Below are 27648 nucleotides of genomic sequence, written 5' to 3'. Positions count from 1 at the left end.
TATAATTAGGTGGCATTATTTCTTGAATATTTTTGTGAGCTTCTTGAAGTCAGGAATCATATCATATTATCTTTGCATGATCAGAACATAACTATCAGAGTGCCTTGCCCATCGTAACCACTCAACACAGGATTCAATAAAAGAGATTAAGCAAAAGGCATGATTTGAACGTTACGTAAGTCAAGAGTATCTTTTGGTGAACCCAAGTAAGATAAAACATCTCCAGAATGAAATCTGTGGTTGCTTAATTAAATTATTATATCCAGATATTACTGAGTGTTATTTTGCAAATTATCACTTTTGGGGCATTATAGAAGAGGGTGCTGAAGATGTCCCACCACCTCACATACATTTTAGAATAGGATTTTTAAAAATTTCCCTCAAGTTAACTACAAAATCATGTTACTTTCTATGTGTTATATCATCTATGTGTGTGTATATACACACACATACATTATAGGCCAAATATATATTCTATTCCTTAAGAACATAATTCCTTTGGAAAACAAGTTTTGGAATTGGATGCATCAACTATGTCAATACTACATACACAATATTTTAACTTAGGCTTAGAGGTCAGAAAACAGAAATGGATGCTTTGTTTACCTCCAAGGATTAAACAAACATAATAGACAAACACTAATTTATACAATGAATAATAAAAGGAAAACAAGATTATGATAAAATATGTATAATATGTGCAAAACTCAATATATATATATGCCTATGATTCCCAGAAACCATTATATTTCCTGGAGGAAAAGACAAGCTTATTTAAACCAGTATAGGTAGTTTGACGTTACTCCTGCAAAACAAAGATTGTCAGTACAAGACCCCCCGTAACTGGGAGGGCAAGCTGAACATGGTACCCCTACTTTATATGGTGCTTCTCCAATCCAGTTGCCCCTCGAAAAAAAAGAAGAGAGCATTAGTGCTACTTGCCCATTCTTTAAAATCTGATTGTCCTTAAGCACATGATCACGTGTTGACATGTGATGATATTTTTAGAAGTCTGTCATTTTAGAAAAGCACTAAAAGTTATAACCATTTCTTATTTCTACAGTAACTTGTCCTGTATATCTTACTTTTAAAATGTTTTCTTTCCGAGTAAATTAATATTGTGTTAATTTACAGATAAGAAGTGAGGCACTACAATGCATGGCGACATTATTAGTCATCCGACACCAGGCTTGATGCTCTATCCACTCACCACAGGTGCTTGGTTCCTGCAGCAGCCTTCTAGAGCACATGGGCTGTGTCCACTTAAACTTACTTCTTAAAAAATCTCATGCTAATGTTATTATAAAGATAGTAAAGTATATACAGATATAGATATATACATGTCCATTATATATAGATAAATATATAGAAAAATATATACATGTAATCCTTAGAAATGGTGAAATGAGCAAGAAGTTGTTACAAGCATAAAAAATAGGTTTTAAGTGTTCAAAGGATTTCTTTCTCAAGTTGAAAAAATAGTTTAGATTCTCAGTATTCATAAAATGAGATACGGAAAACTCAGTAAGAGAATAATGGCTCACAGAAGCAGTCATTAAAGGTGATTCCAAAACATTTTCCCATATGTAAACTCATAGTTATAACTTTTAGTAATACTGTTAGTTTTTTTATAATGCTGAACCTATTTAACTGAATTATTATGTGTTATCAATATTTTTCTTCATCTGTAATTGTGGCCATGATTATAGTGATACACCAAATTCACCATTTAGGGTAGTTAAAAACAGCCACAATGCCTTATGTTACTAAACTCTTTCAGCTGCGAGGAAGGAGGCAATGAACGTATTCTCAGTAACATGGTGATTAGTAACTACAGTACTAAGAGACAGCAATACAGCCAGTGATGTGAAGGAAATTGAATGGTCAGGAGAAAATTTGGTTGTAGACAGTAAAAAGTCAGGGTTGAAGATAAGACAACAGTGTAAAGGCTAAAATATGAAACAAGTGGGTCTCATCTTTAAGACCTAAATAAGACCAAGCAGGCGACTCATACAGTGCATCTACCAGACATGAAAATATCCTTATTCAGTCAGTTGAAAGGTCACATTTTTATCTATAAAATATCTGTAAAGGAAAATTTGTCTGTAAAATGAAAAATATGCTGATTATTCATATTACAAAATGAGATGAGATTCCAAGGCTGCCCACCTCTATCTAGCTTATTCTACACTCTGCCTTCCAGAGACGCTTCCTCAAGCATAATTTTGGTAATGTTACATGTTTGCTTATGAACATTCAAGGAGGTCCATTCCTCAAGAGTGCAGCTCACTCCTTTATCCTAATCTCTCCCATGCTATATTCATAATCTTATTTCCCTCTATATCTTTACCCAAACCTATAAAAATATATGAACCCAGCCTGTGGTATTTTAATTTCATATTTTTCAACTTATTTTACATAGCTTTTAGAAATTACACAGCACATATTTTTGGTAATGTTAACTTAGAAGTACAATTTTATTATATAAAAATTATTATATATTATATTACAAACTTTTACACGAATGGAGGATAATTGTATTCAGTAGTAGATCAGTCAGTTGATAAAGTTATATTATTTTTCCTTCTAATTTTTATTCTGTTTCATCTAATTCAATTCATTCTCATTCTCTCATTTCTCTCTCTCTCTTTCTCTCTCTGTCTCTGTCTCTGTCTTCCCCCCTCAACCCCTTCCCTTCTCTGTTTTATTTTGCCCCTGAAAAACAGTTATACTTGAGATAACTTCATATTGGGATTGGAAGAAACATATCAACTATCAGTCAGGATTTTAAAACTTTCTTCATTGCCTAGGTTTCAAAAGAATGGTTCTCTATTACAGCAAATATAGCATACTAACACAATATCTTAAACTCTTAGACTTATAAAACAATCAGACATCTCATCAATAATACTACAAAATTCCAATCATTGGCCAAAAACAGAATAGTTAAATGAATGTAATAAAAAAACTCTTTCACTATTTGAGTACTACTTGGCCTATTTATGTCAGAAAGAAGGGTTAAAGTCTTAATAGGAAAATATACAGTATAAAACTAAAAATATCAAACAAATGCAGTTTTAATGCTTATCATAATGCCGCCACATTTTACTTTCCAAATCTTACTATTCTAATAACTGTGGAGAAGGGACCATCGGGAAAATTGCTATTTTTCTAACTTTGCAAAAACACAGCCACTGGCATACTACCATATAAATGAGTAATGCAGTTATTTGTGAAACATTTTCTCATTCCCTCCCCATACTGGCAAAGCTGGAGAAAATCTTTGTTTGGGACTTACTTTGGAAGACACCAGGAGTGTCATAAATCCTTTGTACATTTTAGTATTTATTCCAAATGGGAACAGACTCATGTATAAATACTGGAACATTTTATCCAAAGAGTCATTGTTATCAAAAAGGCATTTTATCAGATGTTAACAAATGCTTATTTATCCTCATATTATAAAGAATGTTCATAAATATGAGCCTATTTTATAACCTTTGATCAATTTTCACAATACCTTTTTATGTATGCCATAAGAAGAAATTACTGAATATTTTTTTATACTGAAATTTAAATCATGGCAAAGCTTTCATTAAAAAGAAGTCATAGCATTTAAAATTTCCTTTTTGATTCTGAATGCCTCCTTAACCATCTATGGAAAAAGTAAACTGTGATTTTAATTTTACTCTTAAAAGAAAGAAGAAGGGCTTGTTTTGCTTTCCAGTGAAAAAGCTAAGCCAACATTCTAATACTGATTGATGAGAATATTGTGGTGTTGATAAATTCCCTAGAAGATTCTTTCCTGATGCATTTTATATAGCTATCAAAAGCCTAGAAGCATGTTTATTTTATAATTACCATGTCTAAAGAAAGATGGTAAGGAGAATTTAGTGACTCTCCAAATCACAAATAGCCTTGCCTGCAATTTTAATCTAGAATCCTTGTGAAAAGAAACCTTTCAGCTTATAACTTTTCAGATATACAAGAAGATGGAAGATTTGAGGATTAGTGCTTGTTAGTTAAGTCTTACTCATATTATTTACCTGTTAAAAATATCTATCAGACTGAAGATATTTAACATCATTAAAGATTCCAAGAAGTAGAATCCAACTGGATACTTACTTTGGGGCATAGTTGCATACCAAATAAACTGCACTGCGCCATACAGCTCCCCAAACATTCATGTTTTGACAAGTATGAATTGCACATCCTATTCGATTGGAAGTGGCCCAAACCATCTGAGAAAGTAAATCGATATACTGTTATTGAAGTTGGAGCTAAGGAAATTCATGTTCACCAAAATAGTAAGAGCATTTTTTAAAAGTATGAATCAAAAATTAACAAAACAGTTAAAATAACCTGTGTATAATGTGTGCACATGGGGCCAAAACATCTCATAGGACATCTGGGATTGCAATCCTGGGGATATGGAAAAGCATAATCTTTCACTTCATCATACCATGGCTTGACCAACTGGAGAATAGAGCGATATCTAGATATCAAGAAACACAATGAGAACTTAGAGTACAGTAGTGGCAATATATAGTGGACTCACATTAAATTATAAGTTAATTGGTTCTTTTGCAGATTATTCATGGTAAATCAAGAGCATACCCACCCCTCACAAGTACCATCATCACCTAGTAGAATCCCCTATTCCTCCAAGTAGAGCCAAGCATGAAAATGCCCAGGAGTGGAGCAAGTAATTCTGTATTTGTCTAAGTATGTGTCTGGTTGTTTCAAAAAGAGAAATGCAAATCTTTCAGGAATTATCATCTTTATCTTGTTTTACCAATGTCAAAAATTTCTTCCATCAGAATCTTATATACAATTAAGAATTAGATATATAAAAGAAGCTGTGATACTAGACTCAGTGTGGATTTTATTTTCCCTTAAACTTGAATCATTTTAATTTAATGATTGTACACCTGATTTTCCTCCCCTATATGGAAGAGAATGAGTCTTTGGAATATTGGATGATGACATTCCACAGTGGTAGAAAAATTATCCTATTACTGGGAACAGCTTTATCCATTGTTGCATATACTTGCATATACATACATGTGCCTATGTATATATACATATATGTGTAAATATACTGAATTTGTACAACGCACACAGATACAGGTATATGCAAACGTGGGAAGGTTGCATACACAATAATGGCTTCTGCCACCATCAAGGGATTTTTCTGAGGTAGAAGAGATAGGATATAGGATACAGCCTGATCCTTTCAAAGATTCTATGAGATAAGTGTAGAATACAGGCTAAGGGAGGGTGTTCCAAGGGTGAAAGGGAAAACTGTTTTTTTTAGGCCCTTTTAAAAAATTAATTAATCCTTGAACACATCTAAAACAGTCATAGGCCAAGCATCAATGCCTGACACATAGTGAGCCCTCTTGCAGATATTACTTGAAATTGGTGTCACTAACCTTGGAGTCCATAAGCAATAAAGTTGTGTGGATAAACAGTACCAGTGAAACTACTTCCTACCTTCCAGTTCGTACAGATAGATTTTGACCCAAAAATCTCAATAAGTAAGAAGGTCCATGGTCCCAAATGCAAGTAGCTGCCCAAGCCTCTGCAGATTTTGCAAGATTTTCATCCCAGACCTGTGAAAGGGAAAAAAACCTTCAGCTTTACTGGGTTTGCTAGTAGCAAACAAAAAGAGAAAAGAAATGGCACTACTATTTCCTAAAGTTCTTTAATTCTGCTTCCTGACTAGAAGAAAGCAAATTTAGACCATTGTTATTCAGAGTTCTACAGTGCAATATTGTTATTCCTCAAAAATCTTTATTGTTTCTACAGGGCCATCTAGACCCAAAGTGCAGACATCAATTTTGGTAAAGGATAGGTTAACAAAAATATCGTATCCAGATGTAACTTGGAGATAACTCATACTGACCACTGAAGTTTGAATCCACCAAAGTCAATTGATCTCCCTAGAGTTTATTCACAGCAAAAAGGAGCCATGCTATTGATATATCTTAAAAATTAATGAGATCAAATTTATTCAAATCAATGTACCAAAATTAACAATGTCTTATATTATAGTCTAACTTTTTTATTGAGATATAATTGATATATAACATTATGAGTTTCAGGTGTACAACTTAATGATTTTTATGTACATATATATTGTGAAATGATCACCACAATAAGTCTAGTTGACATCCATCACCACACACAGTTACAAATTTCTTTTCTTGTGAAGAGAACTCTTAAGATCTATTCTCTTAGCAGCATTCAAATATACAATACAGTATTATTAACTATAGTCACCATGCTGTATATTACATCCTCAGGATTTATTTTATAACTGAAAGTTTGTACCTTTTAACCACCTTCACATATTTCACACACCCCACCCCCCAGCCTCTGGCAGCCACCTATCTGCTCTCTAGATCTATGAGTTCAGTATTGTTTTTGTTGTTGTTGTTTTTAGATTGCACATATATGTGAGATCATAAGTTATTTGTCTCTTTCTGACTTATTTCACTTACCATAATGCCCTTAAGTTCCATCCATGTTGTCACAAATGGCAAGATTTCCTTGTTTATTATGGCTGAATAATATTCCATTTATCTACTTATTTGCTGATGGACAATTAGGCTGCTTCCATATCTTGGCTATTGTAAATCGTGCTGCTATGAACATTGGGGTGAAGGTATCTTTTTGAGTTAGTATTTTAGTTTCCAGCCTAATACCCAGAAGTGGAATTGCTATATCATATGGTAGTTCTATTTTAATTTTTTTGAGGGCACTCTATACTGTTTTCCATAGTGGCTGCACCAATTTACATTCTCACCAACAGTGCCCAAGGTTCCCTTTTCTCCACATCCTCACCAACACTTGTTATTTCTTGACTTTTTGACAATAGCCATTCTAACAGGTGTGAGATGATGTCTCACTGTGGTTTTGATTTGCATTTATTCCAACTTTTAAAGGTCAAACTATATTAAATTATAATATGATATAAATGATATTTTATATCATTTGAATATTTGATAGTAATAATAATATTAGAACTTACATTTTAATTTTTATGAGCTGAAAACATAGATTTATTTAATGTAACAATGTATTTAAGTGAAAGGAAGTTAATTTAGTGACTTTGAAATAAAATAGGAAAAAAAACTGATGAACCCTTCAGAAACACTTTTACCCTAGGAGGCCATGGCACCCACCCTGAAAAAAGATTTCTTAGTTACTTAGAAGTTGTCTTAAATTAGAAAAACAAAGTCATCTTAACGTAAATCTATCTAGAATTACATTAAAATAAATTCACTCACAAAATTACATGAAATCAGAATTATCAAGAAAGGATCTGGGATAATTCTATGGTGACAGTGGCCACATCTCCACTGTCTGTGTAAAAAGAAAGATCATTCAAAAAGCTATGGTAAAATACGCTTTCCTTAATTATCCAGAATATAATCTGCCCATTTTGTGGATTAATTAAATGCGGCAAAACATTGCATAATACCCTTTTAATAAGTAAGTAATCAGTGTTAAATACAGTATATAAATGGAAAATACTCATTCTATAATATTTTAATAGTGTCTCTTTATATACTTGTTTTCTCCTTTGAATTGTATCATGCTTTTTTACAGTTATAAAAAATATTTTGTATTATGCTTTCACACTTAGCTCTGTAAAATAATCATTTGATATGTTTTATGAATTATTACTTCAAACCTCTCCTTTTGTTTGTAAAAATTCTGTGCAGAAATATCAGTGATGCAAAATAAATTTACAATGAAAATCATAGTATTCTAGAACTGAAATTTACTTTTAAAAGCATTTTGTTTGGCTAATAATAGATTCATCTAGTATTTATTCTTCTGATATTTTTAATGAAATATGGATTTACAAAATATGGATTTCAGTTCACCAAAATGCAAAATATTACCATTAGATCACAAATGAATTTTAGATGGAATAGCATCAACAAATTATGTCTCTGAGCTAATTGTAGTCACTTTGGGAAAAAAGTACATCTAAATATTATTAACATATTGAAGTGTTGTGCACCCAGAACAATAACTGCTAAAAACACGGCTTTTCTGTGTTTTTATATAATCTTTCTAAAAACAGTCTTTCTTATAGTCTTGTTCCGAAATATCAGCACTGCATGGCACAAATAATACTGAAAAAGAAAATAAAATATCTTGTATTCTAACCCTAAGCCTACTGTTAAGATCATCTGCGACTGAGGACATGTCAATTATTCTGTCTCCCAGTTAACTCAACTCTAGGGTCCCTTTCCTCTTCAGCATTTCATGATTTGGTATACCTGAGTAACTCCAGCATCAGAATCAGGAAGATCTGTTATATTCAGTTCTAACCTTTTCCATACCACAGAGAGAGGAAATCTAGATTCTTCACAAAATAATTTAAAATATTTAAGGCAGTTAACAAATTTAAAGTAATTTAGCATATATAATTCTATATGCTTACTCATATACTTAAAACGTATTGTGTATGTCAAAGAGATAAACCAAAGAGTTCATGCCTGAAAAATATCTTACGTGAGCCCATTTAAAAATTATTATAAAGGATTTTGATAGGAATACCATGTATTTAGCATTACTGATGCCTACATTTTTAGGTGTTTCTATGTACAGATATCATAATTAAAATTTTTGAGATGATAGTTGTGAGGGAGGAGAGATGACCACTTTTTTTCATCTCTCCATGTTTGCTTTTAGGAAACTGATGGGAGAGATTTCTGCCTGTCCCTGAAGGAAGATGCTGGAGACCCTGGCAGCACTGGCCAGGTCCCACACAGAGAGTGGGATCATTTTGCCTTCCCATGGGAGACATACCAACTGTCTCTCTGATGCCCACTGCAGAGGAAGTCAGAAAGTCCTGTGCTCTTTCTTGCCTGTTTGTCCCCAGGCAGGGCTCACACCCATCCTGTAAAGAGGGGAAGATCCAGCTCTGAAATTTAGGAATTGCATATCTACTGTATTTGCTGTCTCTGTCTTTCTGCATTGGTTACAACTCCCAGGAGAATATGGGTGAGTGATGTATCCCTTTAATCCACAGTGGTATTTAAATCTATTAATACGATGAGAGGTCTTTCAGGGTTGAAAACAGCAAATAAGGATAGCTTCTTTCTTATCCAGAAGCTCTAAATGGCGATGAATGCTGCCAGTTTAACCATGTGAAAGAATTCTAACAACTTATACAAATTTAGGGAATGAAGTTGTAATCACCTAAGCATTTGACTAATATATACATTTCTGGATGCTTAATGGATAATCTGTCTGCTGAATTTTGCTGAACATCTGTGATATTTATTTGAAATAATTTTAGTATCATACCCTACAAATACAGCAAAAGAAAAAAGGTCACAGGTGTGTACTCACTTAACATTCTATGGAACGACTAGCAAATACGCAACATATTATTATCATTTGTTAGAAAAGCTAAACACCTTATATTTATTCAGCTTTTATGCAGCTAATAGCCTCAAATTCTGTATTTCTAGCTCTTGTCCCTCGAAATGGATAAAATGCTTTCACAGATAACTGAGTTGTGAACACTTAAAATCTTATCATGCCTTCTAAAAATAAGGCAAAAATTAAGAAAATTATGCATGGAGACAAAAAAACATTTACAGGAGCTAGTAGAAGTTAGATTTTATGATTAAATAACTCACAAAGTAAAGATGGCTTAAAACGGTGTCAGAGCATGCATGAGCCTCTATATGTGCCGTATCGCTCCACATGGTTTTCTTCCATTCTTTGCTGTTACGAGCCATTTAGTTGGTCAGCTTGTCAACTGATTGATTTAGCTCTGGACTAAAACGTTTACCATGAACTACTCTGCTTATAAATAAATGTATCACCTTGTCTGTGGAAACCACATAGTCTGATTAAGCCATGAGAAACATCCAGAATTCAAACTGATGTCATTTCCATGGCTAGAAGAGTGTGGCTCCAAGAGATAGGAGTGACATGAAAAGAATGCAGACCCTCCTCAAGTCCAGAGGTCTTGAGAGGTTAAGCCAAAGAAATACAAAATTGAATCAAAGAATGCCTCAGCATGGGAGAGAATCACTGACTTCCATAAGTTGAAGAATTAGAGAGTGATATGATCCAGCCCAAAGAAGAGGTTGTTTTATCAGCCATTTCCTTAAGTTTTGTTACCCACAACACAGTGGGCACCAGGACATCTGAAACTCCCTTCTTAACCCCCAGTCACTATCTCTGGACAATAAGAAATGTAGGCCAACTGAAAGGCAACCCTGAAAATTACTTGAGAATATATCCCCAACATTGTTTGATATGGCATACTGTTTTTTTTCAAGTGGGTAACATCTTTTAATTCCAAACATAAGAATTAAATGTAGAAGTGTTTGAAAGAATTAAATATAAGGTGTTAAAAAGGATAAATATTTCTAGGTAACGAACCTGTACATATTTGATATTATTAATATAGTGGTTCAGAGAATATGGCAACAGGTTATTAAAGCAATAGGTTAGCCTTGTAATTTCAACATAAAATATATCAATAATTATTTATATTTGTGGTTTTAAGTTAAAAATTTTAAGAAAATCTTGTTACAATTTTTAAACAGTATTGCAAAATTTAGAACTTAAGAGTCACTGTATTGCTTAGGCTTTTAAGACATTTAAATATATGGAAATTATTTTCAATAAGCCAATTGAAGTACTAAAGGTCAAATATGTTAAATCTATAAATGCAGCTTAAAATTTAAATTAATTAGGTTTGTAAGTAGTAACAAACATTAAACAAATGTGATTGTCAAAACTTGCTAGATTTCTGAATAGAACAAAAATATATGTAAATGAAGCTAAATTAGAGGAGAACAAGAAATATTAAATTTGAAAATGACCTCTTAAAAAATCTGTTCTGCACATGGAAACCATCTTCAAAGACGTAAAATACTAAAAAACAAAACTATCACACTGAATTTTTGAAGACACATTTCTAAATTGGTTGTTGTCATGGATACTATGATAGCAATGGCATTGGAAACAGTATGGCATGTCGTATAGACACTTATTTTATTGGACTGACATGTGGTCATTTCTCATATATTTAGATAAAAAGTGAAGGCAGTTTAGATAGACAAGTTTTTGGCTTTTAAAAATAACTCAGCTGGGGCTCTTTGTTCTTTTTCTGGGTTAGATTGGGAAAGCAGTGCTGACTTATAGAAGTGAGAAAGAGCCATTAAAAAGATATTAAGTGATGACAAATTTTTTTCCCTGAGGGCTGCCAGAAGCTTTTAAAAACACTTCATGGGCATCGTTGTGGTTTTGTTTTGAAAGTGGGGTTTATTCCCTTTCGGTGGAAATGCTTGTGAAGTGCCAATAAAGGAAACTGAGAGCTGAATATATGACCCAGTGTTAAACCAGACAGGAGGGAAGAATGGGCCTTGGTAAGACTGGAGGGGGTGGGGTGCGGCACAGGAAGAGAAAAGGATTTCCCCTGGGAAATTGGGGGCACTAATTAGATTAATTAAATGATATTAAACCGATTATACTTTAAAAGAGAACTAGTTAAGGAACTTGATTTTAAAAAAACTCCAGCAAGCCTCAAAAATGACCATAAATATGGGACCACCTTATATCACAAAGTATCAACGTGGGGTCCTAAGCATTTTTTAAATGTTTAAACGAAAATAATGAAGACTTTCCTCAGGTAAGATGAGTGCTACCTTTCATGTAGGTGGGAAAGGTAAATTTCTATAAAAAGAAGACGTAAAAGTGTATTTTTTTAGAGGAATTCTGAACTGGATCATTGCCAGCAGCATAAAATTCTTAAAAACAAACACGAAAGGACTTCTCTTGACCCCTTTTCAGCTTCGTCTGCCAATGCACCATTCCTCTTCTCCCTTTTACAATGAAATTTCTCGAGTGTTGTCTTAACAGAGAATTTTCAGTTTTTCTTCTTCTACTCTTGAGCCCACCCCAGGCAGTTTCCCCCTGCTACCTCCACTCTACCCCAATTGCTCACATCAATATCATAAATGGTCATTTCCTGGTCACCATGTTATTTGTTCTATCAGCAGCTTTTAGAATGAATGCCTGACCACTTGCTCCTCCTGGACCCACTTCCATCCCCTGGTTTCATGACCCCACCCTTGCCTTGTTTTTCTCTGGCTGCTGCCTTGTTTTTCTCCATATGTTTGCCGATTCCTCCTCATCTCCCTAACCTGTGCATGCTGGAGGGTTCCCAGGGCTCAAGCCATGTCTCTGTCTGTCTCTCTGTCTGTCTGTCTGTCTGTCTCTCTCTTCTGTTTCATCAATTCACTGCCTAGGTAATCACATCCAGTCTCACACATTGAAATACTATTTATAAGCTGGTGGTATCCTTCCAAATTATATCTATAGACTTCCCCACTGAATTCCAGACTGATTTATCCATCTATCCACTTTAAACCTCTACTTAACAAGATCAAAATTGAGTTCCAGTATCCACAACCCTACCGCCACTCCCTACCCTCTAACCAGCTACTCCTACAGTCTTCCTCCCATCAGTGGATGGCGTTACCCTTTTTCTTCTGGTTCAGGGGTCACCAAATCTATCCCATTGCCTACTTATATGTTATCTATAGCTGTTTCTGTGTTACAGTGGCAGCACGGACCACAAGGTCTGCAAAGCTAAACATATTTACCATCTGGTCCTTTACAGAAAAAGTTTACCAATTGCTTTTGTAGTTGCTCAGGCCAAAAAGTCCATAGCCATCTTTACTCTTTCTTTGCTTAATAATCTTTATACGCTCTATCAGCAAATCTTGTTGATCCTGCCATCAAAATCCTGTCTATCCAGAATATACCCACTGATCATCACCATTATTACCACCACCTTGAGTGAAGCCACCATCACTTGTTATCTGGATTATTGAAAAAGACTCCTAGCTGAGGGAGTGTTTCATATATATAAAGCCTTAATATATAAATTAAGGAAGGCATGGATAAAAGAAAAATATTCAGACTTTGAGGTAAGATTATTTAAACAGGATTGGTGATTAGGAAATAAAGGAAAAAACTTTTCCAGTGCTTTAATCTATGCACGGCTCAATCTATACCTCAGTCAAGTGCTTTGAAGATACCAAAGTGCTATTTAAATATAATCAAACTCAACTGATTGGGTTGGGGGTTGGTCTAGTAATGAAAATGAGTATTGGGTGTAAGATGACAAAATGCAACTGCTGCTTGACATCTGGACAGTTATATGAAAGAGAGAGAGAGAGACAGAGAGAGACTTGGAAATGAGTGAATTTTACCCCACCCAAAGAGGCTATTCCTTTTTAACCAATTGCTGACAAGTAGGAAGTGGGCACAATGTCTCTAAACCTTAAAACTTTTCAGGATAATCTAGGAATCCTGATGTATATATGAAATGTATCCACTTCTACATGTTGCCAAATAGCCTTTTAAATGTAAAATTCTCTACAGTTCAACACTTGCAGAGCAAATTAAACATGACTACTAATTGGAATGGTTAATGGGCCTACAGTTTATGAACTCTGATGGGAGGTGTCATTGTCACCATCACACTTATGTACATGTGTGATCTTAATACACAAGGATGGTGGCAAGAAAGAGTGACTCTGGAACTGTCCTGGCCCCAAATCTCCTTACACCGAACTTACCAGATGGGGACTGCTGTTTTGTTATCAACAATGGAAAATGCAAGAAATGCAAATTTCCAGATCAACCAATAGAATCCTAGATAATTCGTTAATCTAGGCAGCTAGTAATTGACTACTTATTGGGAGGGCTGCGCAGTATTGGGTACTGGGAATTCAACAGTCAGCAAGACTGACACGGACTCTGCTTTACAGTTTAGGAAAGAGACAGGTAATTAACACACTACCAAATAAATAAGTGAATAATTGTAAATAAATTATGGCAAATGTATATAAATTAATTAGTATGTAATACATTATCCATTTTCCATATATAATGTATGTAACATGTTTTATAAAGCCACTTCCAAAAAAATGTGCTACTTAAATGTTTTCTTCTTTAGAAGTGTCCTTAGTCAATCATGTAAATTCCCAATTAAGTGTTGTTCCACAATGCAGACATCTGTAGCTCACCCACAGTAACCACAGGATGTCTTCTGAAACGAATGCTGAGTGAATATGCAAGTGAAATTTTGTGATAATATAGAAATTATCACTGGAATAATTCTTCTTTTAGTTTAACATATTAATTCTTTCAGTATATAGTATCTTGATAAATAAATGGATACTTGAGCCAAAAAATATCTTCCTCAGCTCAGTATTGTGTCCTTAATCATGATATAAAATATTCTTAAAGCACATTATAGAGTTCTCACCTGGAAAATCATTGCAGGATCTCCAAGGGAACTGGACCTAGTGAAGCAAAATTTCAGAGTTGGACACCTTGAATGTGTGCTTACAAAGTGGTTCTGTGCTCTTCTGGTAAGAAATAATTGTCTAAAGCTTATTTGGTGGAGTGTCATTCTGATTGCCGAGGACTTGGGGCCTCCCCTCTCCTATCCCAGCCCTACTCACCACCCCCCACCCCCCATACTCACACCACAGAAGAGGTTTAGGAAGAAGGGGGCATTTCTGGAAGTTAGTTTTCATTTATAAGCACTTACATCAGTATCCTTCCTCTCGGCTCTGGTATACTGTTGATCCAAGATGCGATAAAAATTAAAAATAGCATTCCATCAGGAAAATGTCTGGGCTGTCACAGACACTGGCTGCTAAGCGCTGTGAGGGTTTGCTCTGTGCATTTGTGGAAGACAGAATTACAGGTGAGAGAGGTAAAGCAACTGTCCTGTATGTTGCTGTGTAAATAAGACAACATCATTCATTCTGAGAGTGACAATTCTAGAAGGGAACATGTAGTCCGTGGTGACATGAATATGAATAGAGAGAACAGAAGAAATTCATGGTCCTTATTCAGAAATCAAGGGAACTCTAAATGGCTTTATTAACTGAGATATAAGAAGTAACATGTACATAACTTTCTGAGAATCCAAAATTTGGGAGGGGGGGGAAAAATTTAAAAGTAAGGCAATCCTTTTCCATAATAACATTGCATCTGTATTTAAAATACACATTTGGTCTACAAGCCACTTAGTTCATGAGAATTTGATATGACTCAACAGGAGCACACGCTACCTATCTGCCAACCCAATGTAAGATGTGTCCACAGAAGTAGAATAAATGGAGAATCATTTGTCATCGCTACTCTGTGCTGGCTGGGTCACGTCAATTCCAGGCACCTCACTGTCAGAACAGCATACACATGTTGGAACCCAAACAAGGACAAGAGCCTGGTGAAAGGCATTCCTTGCTCAGACCCACACTGCTTGCAGATCCCAAGATGATCTAACTGGCACCATTCCTGTGTGTATGTGTAATGTAAGAGGTACATGGGGGGCGGGGAGGGACTTGATTTTCCATTCCCTTAATGGCACAACTTCTTACCTTTTCCAAGATTTTCAGAAAGCAAATATCTTTGTGCCACCTTCCTTACGCTGGCCATACTCTGGTTGCAAGAGGTGGTGTGTACAGGTATTTCACACAAAAGGGCTGGAGGCTTAGAAAGAGCTGGGTGACTGGGGGACAAAGGATTAAGGCATAGATGCTCACAGGCTTCAAAGACTTGAAACACTATCATAATACAGAGTTTTCCTATGTGGTTGCCAAGGTTAGAAAGAGTACAGGAAGCAAGATTTGATTCCATATGAAGAAATACTTTCTAATATTCAGCGATGTCCTCTGATAAAAATGCATGTGGAGTGGGCTCAAGAGCAGGAGATGAACTCATGGAAGGGAGTTTGTATTGTACAGTCTTTCAAAGCATGGGCTTTGTTGTCATACAGAACTGCTTTCTCATTTTGATTTACTTGCTCTGGGACCTGGGGGAAGCTACTTACGCTCTCCAAACTTCAAATTTCCTGTCTCTAAATGAGGAAAATTGTCCCCATCTCACGAGACTGTTGTGAAAGTTAGGCAAGATAGTGATTGAAGAGAATTTAGCACAGCTCTAGCAGGGCAGGGTGTACAGAATGGTAAACGCTATTATTATTGGAAGATCAGGCACCGGAAGAGTGGTGGTGTCTGCGAACTAGAAAGATGCCTAAAGTGAGAGGTAATGAGAGGTGCACTTTTGATCACCTTATCTGGCAGCCTGAAGTTTGAGACACATCAAGCTTTAATCTCAACTTGGCAGGCAATCAGATAAAGTGAAAACAGACAAACCCTGAAGCAACAAACTAATCAGAAACAGAACTGTGTATAGATAACAAGGACCTTGCTTCTGGGCAACATAACATCAGACAGTGGAAGATAAAAATTAGAGAACATTTCAGAGGTTTTAAAACCTATTAATTCCCCTCCTTAAATCCCTCTTTAACATATGTTTTATCTATAAATTTTAAGACCATTTGTTGATGGATTCTAGCAACAGTTCTCCTTTCCCGGGAAATTAATACCCACCAGCTATCATTTAATACTGTAGTTATATGCCAGGAAGACATTTTCATGTGTGGTTAATTTTTTTCACCAACTCAGTGTTACAATCAGCTAAAAACTGACTTCTTGATTGTTAAACTATTTTGTGAGACACGTGCAAACCCCATACCTTGCTGTTGCCCACTTAGAAGAATTCAAATGCCTTTCCGCCTACCTACTGCTTGCTGAAAACATGATCTCACTGGAATGCAGAGACAGATTTGGTAGAATGTTCATATTTAATGAAATTATGAAATGTGAATTTGATACACTTTGTAGGGTAAAAAAGTATTGTGCCCTTAAGCAACATTCCTGGACTGTTTCAGTTTGGAGTATGTGATGTGAAATTTTAAGAGTCATGAAGTTTAGTCTAAACACACAACTTTGGGGGCATTCTTCCATATTTGTGTCAAAAAAATGCTTGGTACCTGATTTTAGACTCTATGGGTAACGTAGACTGGAAGCATTCAAATCATACCCCTCCAAACCTCAGTCCATGATGTATCTTATGCCAAACATTTCTCTTGAATATTTTAAGCTGTTAGTCTTTATCTTCCCTGCCTTCTTCCCATGCCATTCTTCAGAAATTCTCATAGACAATTAAACATCTCAAGTTCATAACCATTTAATGGCCATTGACTGACTATTCAACGGTTTTCAGATATACTAAATTCAGGACACCAGACCAGCCAGACTAGTCAACTTCGATTTTTCTGAAGTCCTTTGATTAGTTTCCAGAAAAACCTTATCCTGAGTGTGTCAGAAGACTAGGTGGACCTGGTGCTATCTAGGCCCCTGAAATAGATTTGGAGTCATGTTGATTTAAGTCTCAGCACTGATTCTAAAAAAAATAAAAAATAAAAATAAAATTATTTTTGAAAGATACATGAAACTTTCTTGCAAAAATTCTTGAGTAGATTCCCAGACATAAAATCATGCATCCATGCTGTCTCCATGACACTACCCTACCCCATTATGTAAAGTGGTCCATTCTGATTACCAAAGCATATTCCCAACCAAAATTCTTTGCATTGAAAGAATGTTCCCTCCCACACACTAGCTACTTTTTTCAACCTCTGTAGATGTGTACCCTGGATGATAAACCTTCCGCTACTTAATGACTACCAGAAACCTGCCCTTTATTTTGTGTTCTCCAACTCAGGGAAACCCAATTGTCCTAGTCAAAAATGGAGGCATCTTCCTTGGCTTCTCCATCATATACATCCTCATATAAATCACTTACTCCTACTGATTTGATCCCCAAATTCATTTTGTCACATCCCTATGACCTTAAATGTCATTGAGGCTTCAATTATCTCTCGCCCAGGCTCTTATAACAGTCTCTTGACTGTGCCATTACTTCTGCCTGTCTCCAATCCCTTTCTCAGCCTGTAGCCAGAGTGACCTTTCTGAAGGCAAATTAATTACACAACTGAAAACCTTCAACCACTTCTCTTAATCTTAGAATAAAACTCAAACAAGCTTCTGCTTGCCTTCCCAGCCTCATCAAACATCACTCTTTCTTTTATCCTCTACATCCAAGCCACACTGAATTTCACCTATGCCTTCAAGGTACCATGCACCTTCCCAGAACACCCTTCCCCACCTACCACATATTCCCTCTTTCCAACTCCTGCCTGTATAACTTTTATTTATTTTTCATATTTAATATTTGAAATCATTTCCTTTTGGAAGCCTTCCCTGCGTCTCTACCCCCAGTCCAAGACTGGGCCAGATATGCCCCATGTGATCCCAAAGCACCTGTATTTATTCTACTGTAGCACACAGCTCACTGCTTTGCCCACTTACTCGTCCATTCATAGTACTTCCTATCAAGAAATGTCTTTTTGCTCCCTGCTGAATCCCTCAGCACAATGCCAGGCACATGAATAAATACTGTGGAATGAGTGATTGAATACTGAGTGAACTCTGCCCACCAGAGCACCATAGCCACGTGTTCTTTACATGGAATGCCCAGCAAAGGTTAAAAGACTTCATTCAGTTGTTCCACAGATTTTTACTGAGTGTTCTCTGTGGGATAGATACGATGCTAGGTTCTATAAATAGTCAGCAGGAATATAATAAAATTTTCTATACCACTGCATACGGTCAAATATTATTTGCCACCAAAAAAGCAGTGTTGAATACTAGGAAATACGGCCGATATATATGTAGCCTATGTGTGATTCAAAGCTCTTCCTTCTACCAACTAATGGTGAGGTTCTGAATCACATCATGTTAATGTTTTTACATTTGCACATCTTAGAGTCTGTACTCAAAACAATCACAAACAAAATGTCCTTACCTTCAGCTGGCTCCATAAGTGGAGAGCTAAGCATTCATATATAAGCAATACTAAGTAAGTAATACTACGCAACATGCACCTTGGCAGAAAATTCATACAAAATGTGCCCAGTCTCCATTTGAAGCCAAGACACTTAAAAGGTTCTACATGTAGGAGAACAGGAATGTGGAGTTCCAAATGTGCTGGAGAAATGCCTTCCTGTCAGCAATCTTTCTCAGTTCCCTGCTGGCTGGCAGTGTTCTCAGGAGGCTTTCTAGTGGTCATAAAAGCATTCATTGAAAAAATTTAGGTTAGACACATCAAATTTCTCATGTTTATAAGAAGAAAATCGAGTTATCCTTCCCAAATGAGAGGAAATGTGCCATCTGGTACAGTATATGGTTTCATTTAAAAAAACGATAAGGATAGACATCACAAGTGTTTTGTCAACTATGAATAAAAAAAAAAAAAAAAGTCTTTTACATTATCTACATTCTCTTACACACAAAGCCCAAATAAACAAAATCCAAATTTTTCCTTATTTTCAAGACATAAATTACTGTAGGCAAATACTTTATTGGCTATTTCTGAAGATGGATTAATCTATTCTCCATTCATTCATTTGAGTCATGCTTTCTGTAACTTTACTACCTGCTGTGACTTGGTAACTAGTATTTTTCTCTTTTCCAGAAAAGTATAGGAGACTTATTCCCTTAGCTCTGCAAATAATATTTGCAGGCACCAAACAAATGAAATAGGCCGTATTATCAATATAGCTATTTTGGCTTCTTGAAATTACATTACACATTTTTTTTTTCAGTTTTAAGTTGTTCAGTTCATATCTATCATTATCTTCACGCTGTCCCCTACCTGTCTTTCCACCATTCTCTACCATCTATGAAGATGGCTATCACGTGTTCTCATGAACTACTTCCATTAACTGTTCACACCTGCCACTGTGGTAGGTGTAGGTGTCCAGCTCCTCCTTACCTTTGACTAAAAGAATGGCCCTGCTGATTCAGTGGTTGCCACCTCTTGGGTTACCTTCACAGCCAATTTAAACTCCATCAATTGATAGTGCCATCTTTCTCATATGCACCTCTGACCCTGCTCTAAAACCACCATGGCCTCCCTAATTGCTCTTGTATTAAGTGAGCCTCAATCTTTTCTCAAAATCCTTGAAAACATGGCTAATGTGTTATGCTTTATCCCTCCTGGTGGTTTTGTTCATTCATTGCTTTACCTACTATAACATCCAATCCTACCCTTTCCTGAGCATCTATCTCAAATACCCTTCCTCTAAGCAACCTTTCATGATTTTGCCAGCTAGAGATTACCTCTTCTTTCTTTGATTTCTCAATAGTATTTTGGTCTGTACACTTTTATTACATCAGTCTTACACAGCAGTGTCTTATACTGAATTATGTGCCTACGGTTTTGTTGGGTTTTTTTTCCTGCTTGTTTTTCCTGTTTTGTTTACAGTTTAAATACAAAGATTTCTGTTATCTTTGGATCTCATCCTCTTACAGAAGGACGTCAAATTTTTTTAAATTAATTTATTCAATTGCCTTAAATTCAAGAAATATCTTACAAATTTTACTCCATGTGTGAGTCTTGTAATTTCATTCTTTTAGGGAATGATTCTTATTCTAAGAAACTAGTGTGGTCTGCGGTTTAGAGTCATGGTTTAAGTTGCCCTTAGGAAGAATGAAAAACAGCTGGTGTCCAAGGAGCTATGGAAATTTGTCAATAAACTAATTGTAGAACAGAAGCCAAGAGTTTGACTTGCATATCTTAAGCTCTATCTATATTATTATTTTTTGAAAGGATACAGTGTTTGGAAAATTAAATACTTCTAAGTACGTGTTTTTTACTAAAATCATGGCCAATATACCCAAAGAAGATATTATACACTAAAATATGAATGTCAACACTCTAGTGTTCAAATTGTGCCCACTTAATTTACTCAAGCATACACTAACATAACCAAGTACTTAAAGAGGATAAAATCATCTAATTTTAATCGGCTTTTTTTTTTTAGAATTTTGAAAAACTTCTTTTGCATTTTAGGTGCACAGGATAAAATGTTATTATAAATGATGAGTGAACTTTAAATAGAAATAATAATATCAAAATTGATTCAAGTTATAAACATGTAACAATTCATAGGGATTTCAAATTCACCAAAAAAAGGTTGACTACTGTCTATACACAAGAAATTTCCCAAAAAAATAGTTATACAAAGGTGAATAAACATAGACTGAGCAGCCTGAAAGCTTAAAATTAGGAAGATTGCAAGAAATATACAAATAACTATAAATTGAGTCTGATTTTAATAAGAGCAGTGTGATAAACATAATAAGTTACAGTGGTTCAAAAGAAGGGGAAATCAAATATGGCTGTGAATGTAAGAAATATCAATGAAGGACACAACATTCTTATGTAAAACTTGAAGGGTAGGATTATAAATACTGGAATAAGTTAAGGAGGAGACATTAGAAGGTGAGGAAATGGCATGGGAAAAGGCTCAGAGAGTAAAGTTGTGAATGAAGGGGATTGCAAATCAGGCTGGTGCAATTAGAAACAGCCCTGATACCAAGGGGGAAAGGGGTAGGGTGGGAGGAATTGGGAGACTGGGATTGATACATATATATTATTGATACTATGTATAAAATAGACAACTGATGGGAACATACTGTATAGCACAGAGAACTCTACCTAATGCACTGTGGTGACCTAAATGGGAGGGAAGTCCAAAAGGGAGGGGTTATCTGTATGTGCATGGCTGATTCATTTTGTTGTGCAGTAGAGGCTAACACAACATTGTAAAGCAACCGTACTCCAATAAAAATTAATTTTTAAAAAAAATAGAAAGAGCCCTGAGCTGAAGACCATCTTCTATGAGGCTCCCATGGCGATATCACCCACTGATGGGGACAGTTTGAACACAGGGCTGGTAGCCATACTGAGGTAAGTGTCCTAAGCTTTTGAGGTCCATATTTGAGGTTAGGAATTGAACTCACTTTCGAATTGTTCACAATCCAAAGCAATGTTAAACAAATTAAAATAAAAGTAACAGTGTTCAACTGAGATCTGTATTTTTCACCTGGCCTGGAGGTTAAACTCACTGACATTCCTGCTCTGACCTGATAGATTTTATTTCTCTCAAAGTTTCTCTGAGTCTGCATGAGGGATCCAATGAATTATTTCAGTTGGTCAACTTACTCACAGAGACTTAGGATTTCACTAAATTGAGCACATTTTTCTAGCTGAAGTAATCTGTTTCTCTCCCCCCACCTCAGGGAGTTTGCCCACTCTCTTCCCTCCGTCTGGAATGGTCTTCCCTCATCTATCAGTGTGGCTTACTCCCTTACCTTCCTCCAGGACATCTCAGGGAGCCCTCCCCTGACCACACTATTAAATGTCCCAGCCTCAACCGGCTTTATTTTTCTTCATAGCCTTATCACCTTCCAACATACTATGTAATTTATTTATCTTGTTTATTGCCTGATTGCCCACCCAGGAGGCCAAGGATTGTCTATTTTACTCATGAAGTTATCATGGGTGCTTAGAATAGTACCTAACATATAGTAAATGCTCAATAAATACTAAGTGAATAGATACATGTGTGATGAAGTATATGCAGTATTTACATGATAATTTGAGACAATGTTACTTTATAGAGCTTAATATTCTGACTACTGTTTCTCATTAACTTTACTAAGTGAAGAAGGATTTATAAAGCATTTACTATATAACAAGCACTGTACCTGTTTCTTACAAAATAAATCATTATGTAGTAGCTCCCATATTTGAAAAGCAAATAATAAGAAAGGAATGACAAATAGAATATGAAAACTATATGATTTCAGCTGGCATTGCAAAGAAGGAAACAGAGATATCCTGACATCTCCAGCAGTTTCCCCCAATGTAGTATTTGCTCGATCTAGCGAATGAAAAGATGCTCCCCAATACAAGCATAGGCTTTGAAATTACACAGACCTTAATTCTAATTCCAATGACACTGTGCATTATCCAAACCACCTTCACCTAGTCATTAACTTCTCTGTGTCTAAGTGATTTCATTGGTAAAATGAGGATCGAAATCTTAACCTCACAGGGAGACTGTGAGCTATCAAATGAGATCATCTATGGAAACAATTAGCCAAGTCCTTTGCACATAGAAACAATTTAATAAATGCATGTGGAATGAATTAATTCTTGATCAGTGGGGAAAACTATAACTAGAAAAATGTGGCTTTTTAAAATATATTTCTACTGCGTTGTACCCCACATATTATTCATGATGATCCCTCTTCCATCAATATTATTGAAATAATAAATTGCATTATATATTGATTGGTTATCATATAAATTATTGTTCCCATTTCACAGAGAAGGATGTTGAGTCTTATGCGTATTAAGTAACTTGCACAAGGCCACAAAGTACGCAGCAGAGTTAGGATTTCACCCCACATGAAGTCCTCTCCAAAGCCGGTTCATTTGCCTTGATCCTCACCTTAGTCTGCATAGCTATGTGATTGCCGCCAGCAAGTATACCCTAAACCTGCAGTCTGGATAGCATACCTTTTTGAGCTCACATAGAATCGTATGCATATTTCTCTCATAATGCATGATGTTTGAAAACATGTTTGTTCCTCTCCTTTCTATACCTGGGCATCACCTTCTAGAAACACCTGCTCAATGTGAGTAATTGTTCCTATTTTTAGATCTTGAACAGGTTTTCACGGGGCACTTTCACAATAAGCTCACAGAAACCCATAAAAACTAACATTTATTGAACACTATTGTTCTGTAGGCTCTGGTCTAATTGTTCTACTCCTTAACTCCATACATTCCTCATAACAACCCCATATGGCAGATACCACCTTTATCCTCATATTAGAGATGATGAAAATAAAACACAATTAGGTAATGAATTCACTCAGCTTATATTCCAGGACTGGGGTTTGAACCCAAACATTTAGATTCCAGACTCCATATTCTTAATCATGAGACTATATTGCCCCTCATACACCAGGACTGATGACATCTTCTTTTCCACTTTCATTTAAAAATCCTAGAAAAATGCACTTTCATAGAGTCTAAATTGTACTTCTATGAACCATGACTCTTACTTTGGCAAGTCTTTATTTTTCTTGTGACACTGTTATCGACAATTAGCCAAACTTTAAAAGCTTATTTAAATAAAATAGATAAATTTAGAATCTGATAGAAATCCTCAAATTTTAGGTCAGCACTTACAGAGAGTTGTTAATGGTACTGCCATACCCACCCCAACTTAGAAATACCATACTGGTGGTCTTCATTGCCTTAAACAGGCTCCAAGCTGTGCTCTTGGAAGGTGCTGGAAGTTAAACCATAACGTTGTATAAATTCAAAACCAAAAACAAAGAAACTTTAAAAAGACATCTATCCTTTTAATACCAACTTTTTAAGAAAACTTTCCAAGTAAAATGATTTAAACACAGAGAGCCTATTTTTTATTTTTAAGAGAGAGCAAAGAATGTGTTCATGGCAAGTTGGAACAGTGTGCAAATGTGCTGACTTCACTGTTATCTGAACGACAAAACATTAAATCATAAGGAGGAAAAAGTCAGCATGTTCTCTGAGAATACAAATAGATTAGTGTCAGGAAGAGCTTTGTCCAAGAAAGGGAAGAGACACCTACCCAGAGAATAATTCATGCACATGAAACCTATAATTTAAAAAAATTATTTTCAAAAAATATTTTAGCTGATAAAGATGACTATTAGATAAACAAAGCACAGAAAAAGTTCCATGTGAATTTTTTTTTTTAAGTGGACCTTCCAAATGTGATCAGTCATCACACCCCACTCTTTACCTCTTTCTTATATAAGACCTGATTCATTAATGGTTATGGAACTCACACAAAAAAATTAGATCCCTTTCCTCCCTTTTAATTATATGATGGAACAGTACTTAAGTTTACCAGACACTTAAGAACATTCCCTAAGTTAAAAAGTGTAAAAAACCCCATATCCCTTAACATATGAATTCTTTAGATTCTCCTAATGTACAATTTAAGTAAAGCGTCCTCACCCAGAATTCAAAGAAAACAAGGTTCTCTTACCATATATTCCATGTTTGCTGCTGGTGGGAACACTTTGCCCCGAACTTGGTTATGATAATCAAGAATGGCGATCATGTCATTCTGCGAAATGTAGCGCTTCCGCCTGGCTTTGGGGATGTCCGCAGAATCTAGTTGTGCTTTTAGAGCTGCTTCAATATCAGTGAAATTATTGGTTGGCGGGGATGAGTCAGTGGAATTGAGTAAGACGGCGGCACTTGCTTCACAGAGAAGGGAGAGCAGGAGTGCACTGCTGATGGCAGAGATTGCTATCATTTTGAGAGGTGGAGAGGGAGAGGCCACAGAGTTTGCCTTAAAGCAGAAAAGTAGAGTTAGGGTCTATGAAAGGAAAAAAAAAATAGGGCCAGAGGGTACGAATTTACAAAATCATTGCTTGATTTGACTTTCTTCAAAAAATCCAAGCAAATGCTGAACTCAAGCCTAGAAGACAACCTGTAGTGGTCTCTATACATTTTACTTGGTGTTATGAGGCAGTCCCCTAAGAGGAACTTCCTATAGCTAGAGAAAAATAAACAGCATGGCTACTAACCCTAAAATGAATGTGAGCCATTTACCCCAAACGCCTGAGCCACAGAATGCATTACTGCATATTTATTTTCAGAGGGAAATCTTTAGGAATTGAAATTCATCTTGAGAGTGAAAAGGAAAAATGCATCACAGGTAATAACAGAGAATGTGCTGATAATGTCCCCCAGACATAGATGGACACCAAGTAATAGAACAGATACAAAAAAGAAGTTATAATAATCCAATCTCATTTCTAAAAAAATTAAAATGTGAGCTACTTTAAAAGCAATGCATGCAAAATAAACTTGTTGAGCTAAATAGCTTACCTCTGCACAATGCCAAAATGAATATAGTATTCTTCCAAAAATTTAAAATTCTTTGCTAGGTTGTAGCATGAACTCTTGTAAGAGGAATGTGTCTTATTACAAACTCTCAGAGCAAAACTCTGCAAGGTTTGAGTGCTGCTGGCTACAGGAGCAGCTAACAGCTTTTATATGTCACAGTCTGCAACGTCCAGAAAGGGCAGTCTTTCTTAGGGTCTCTCTCAGCCAAAATCAAAGGGGAGGGGTTTTGGATAGAAAAAAACAGTGATTGGGTGGCAACCTTTTTATGTGGGTGGTGAGGAAATTGAGTCACACCCACAGCTTACAAAGTACAAACCATAAAAGACAAACCCTTTTTTCTCTGAGCTTCCACCTTTTCTGTGACTGGTTAATTTTCCTCATTTAATGCTTTCTAGTTCCTGGTTCCCATACAAAAAAGGAGAAAAAAAAAAGGGGCTGTGAGTTTTTGAAAATACAGAAGGTTGAGTAACAAGCAGTACATTTTTTTTTTTAAAGACAGTAAATGACATGGGAGCTGAAAAGAGCAAGCTGATATTAAATCAAAAGATCAGCTCACATAGTTAATCTGGGTGGCCACAAATATGATTCAAAAGAGATGCCGAGCAAATCAGTAGTAGCCAAACTATAGTATATGATATTGGGGTAATAGATGCTCAAGTGGTTGCACTTTCTGTCTCCATGTGGCTTTATTCCTCTAATTTATATATTTAGTCTCTCTCTATCTCTTTCTCTTGTTTCACTCTCTCTCCTTTTTTTCCTTTCTCTACAGAGTGAGGCAGCAAATTACCTGCCTTGTATAGAATGCAAATAGAGAAGCTTATGACAAATGGCAGCAGCCAAGATAACATCTGTTTCAGGTTTAGAAGCATAGAGTTGAAATTTTAAGCAAAGAGTAGCCCAGCCTCGCGGGAAGCATATTGGAGGGCACAGTTCCCAGGCCATGAAGAATTTCACAGCAGCAGCTGCAGCTGTCAACCATCAGAAGTGCCTTCCTAGAAAGATGCCATGGAAGCATAACCTGAGTCTGGCAAGACAAGAGCCAAGAATGTGAATGTTAGGGCAATTTGTAACAAAAGGACCCTCACAAATACCCTGTGTCATGCTAACATTAACAAAATGTGGAATATTCACAGTATGTGGCAACAGGAATCTTATAAACTACACATTATTCAGTTAAACTTGCTGAACGTACACTGACTAGTCTAGTTTGCCATTGTGTGTTGCCTCCTGCATGTTTCAGCAGGAGGAGTACTATGTGGATTTATATTTGTCGGAAAGGATGATCATGTGGTAAGAAGCACAGCAGGCTGGGAGCCAAGTTCCCTGGGCTATATTCCCAGTCGTTTCTCTAGCAGTATGTGTGGCCTGACGCACATAGTTTAGCTCTTCACTAGTGCATCTAAAAATGGGAGGGAAAGGTGTGTATTCTATGTGTATTCTATTCTTCATCAAATTCCTTACGAGAGCAGGACGGTGTTTGAAACTGAAAGTGCCACTGAATTTCAAAGTTCAGTGTTGAGATGAGGTCTTTGATGTTGATAACATGTGCCAAAGTTCAGGTTTTGCTATATTTTGATGAGCCTTAAGTTCCTAACTAAATTCAAGTAATTTGAGAAGCGCTCAGGTGCAATACTGAAAGCTGTAAATAGGAATTAATTAACACTGTTAAATTGAAAAGGCAAGAACATCTAATAGGAGCACAGAAGGTGAGCATGAATATTATGAAACATCAGAGCAGCTTCAGGGAATGCACGTGGCTGCTCACAGCTGCCTATGTTTAACAACTGGAGCTGTCCAGCTAGGGTCTCACCCCTTCAGAAAGGACTCATGGCACATTGAATGAATCTCAAGGATGCTGTGTCAAAGATTCCTGAATCGAATAGAAGGTTAGATGAC

General features: G+C 36.0%; 1 protein-coding gene across 1 annotated transcript; it reads right to left on the bottom strand.

Moving 5' to 3' along the window:
• Positions 1-770: 770 nt before the first annotated feature.
• Positions 771-25156, bottom strand: PI15 (peptidase inhibitor 15). Its single transcript, XM_068526035.1, has 5 exons — positions 24884-25156; positions 5497-5615; positions 4363-4495; positions 4126-4241; positions 771-906 (listed from the first exon to the last, which is right to left on the bottom strand). Exons 1-5 carry the CDS (start codon positions 25154-25156, stop codon positions 771-773), a joined length of 777 nt encoding a protein of 258 aa, XP_068382136.1.
• Positions 25157-27648: the final 2492 nt, after the last annotated feature.

Source organism: Eschrichtius robustus, chromosome 17 (genome assembly GCF_028021215.1).
Source record: "Eschrichtius robustus isolate mEscRob2 chromosome 17, mEscRob2.pri, whole genome shotgun sequence".
Taxonomy (NCBI): Eukaryota; Metazoa; Chordata; class Mammalia; order Artiodactyla; family Eschrichtiidae; genus Eschrichtius; species Eschrichtius robustus.
Note: the sequence above shows the minus strand (reverse complement) of the source record. Positions and strands in the feature narration are given on the sequence as shown.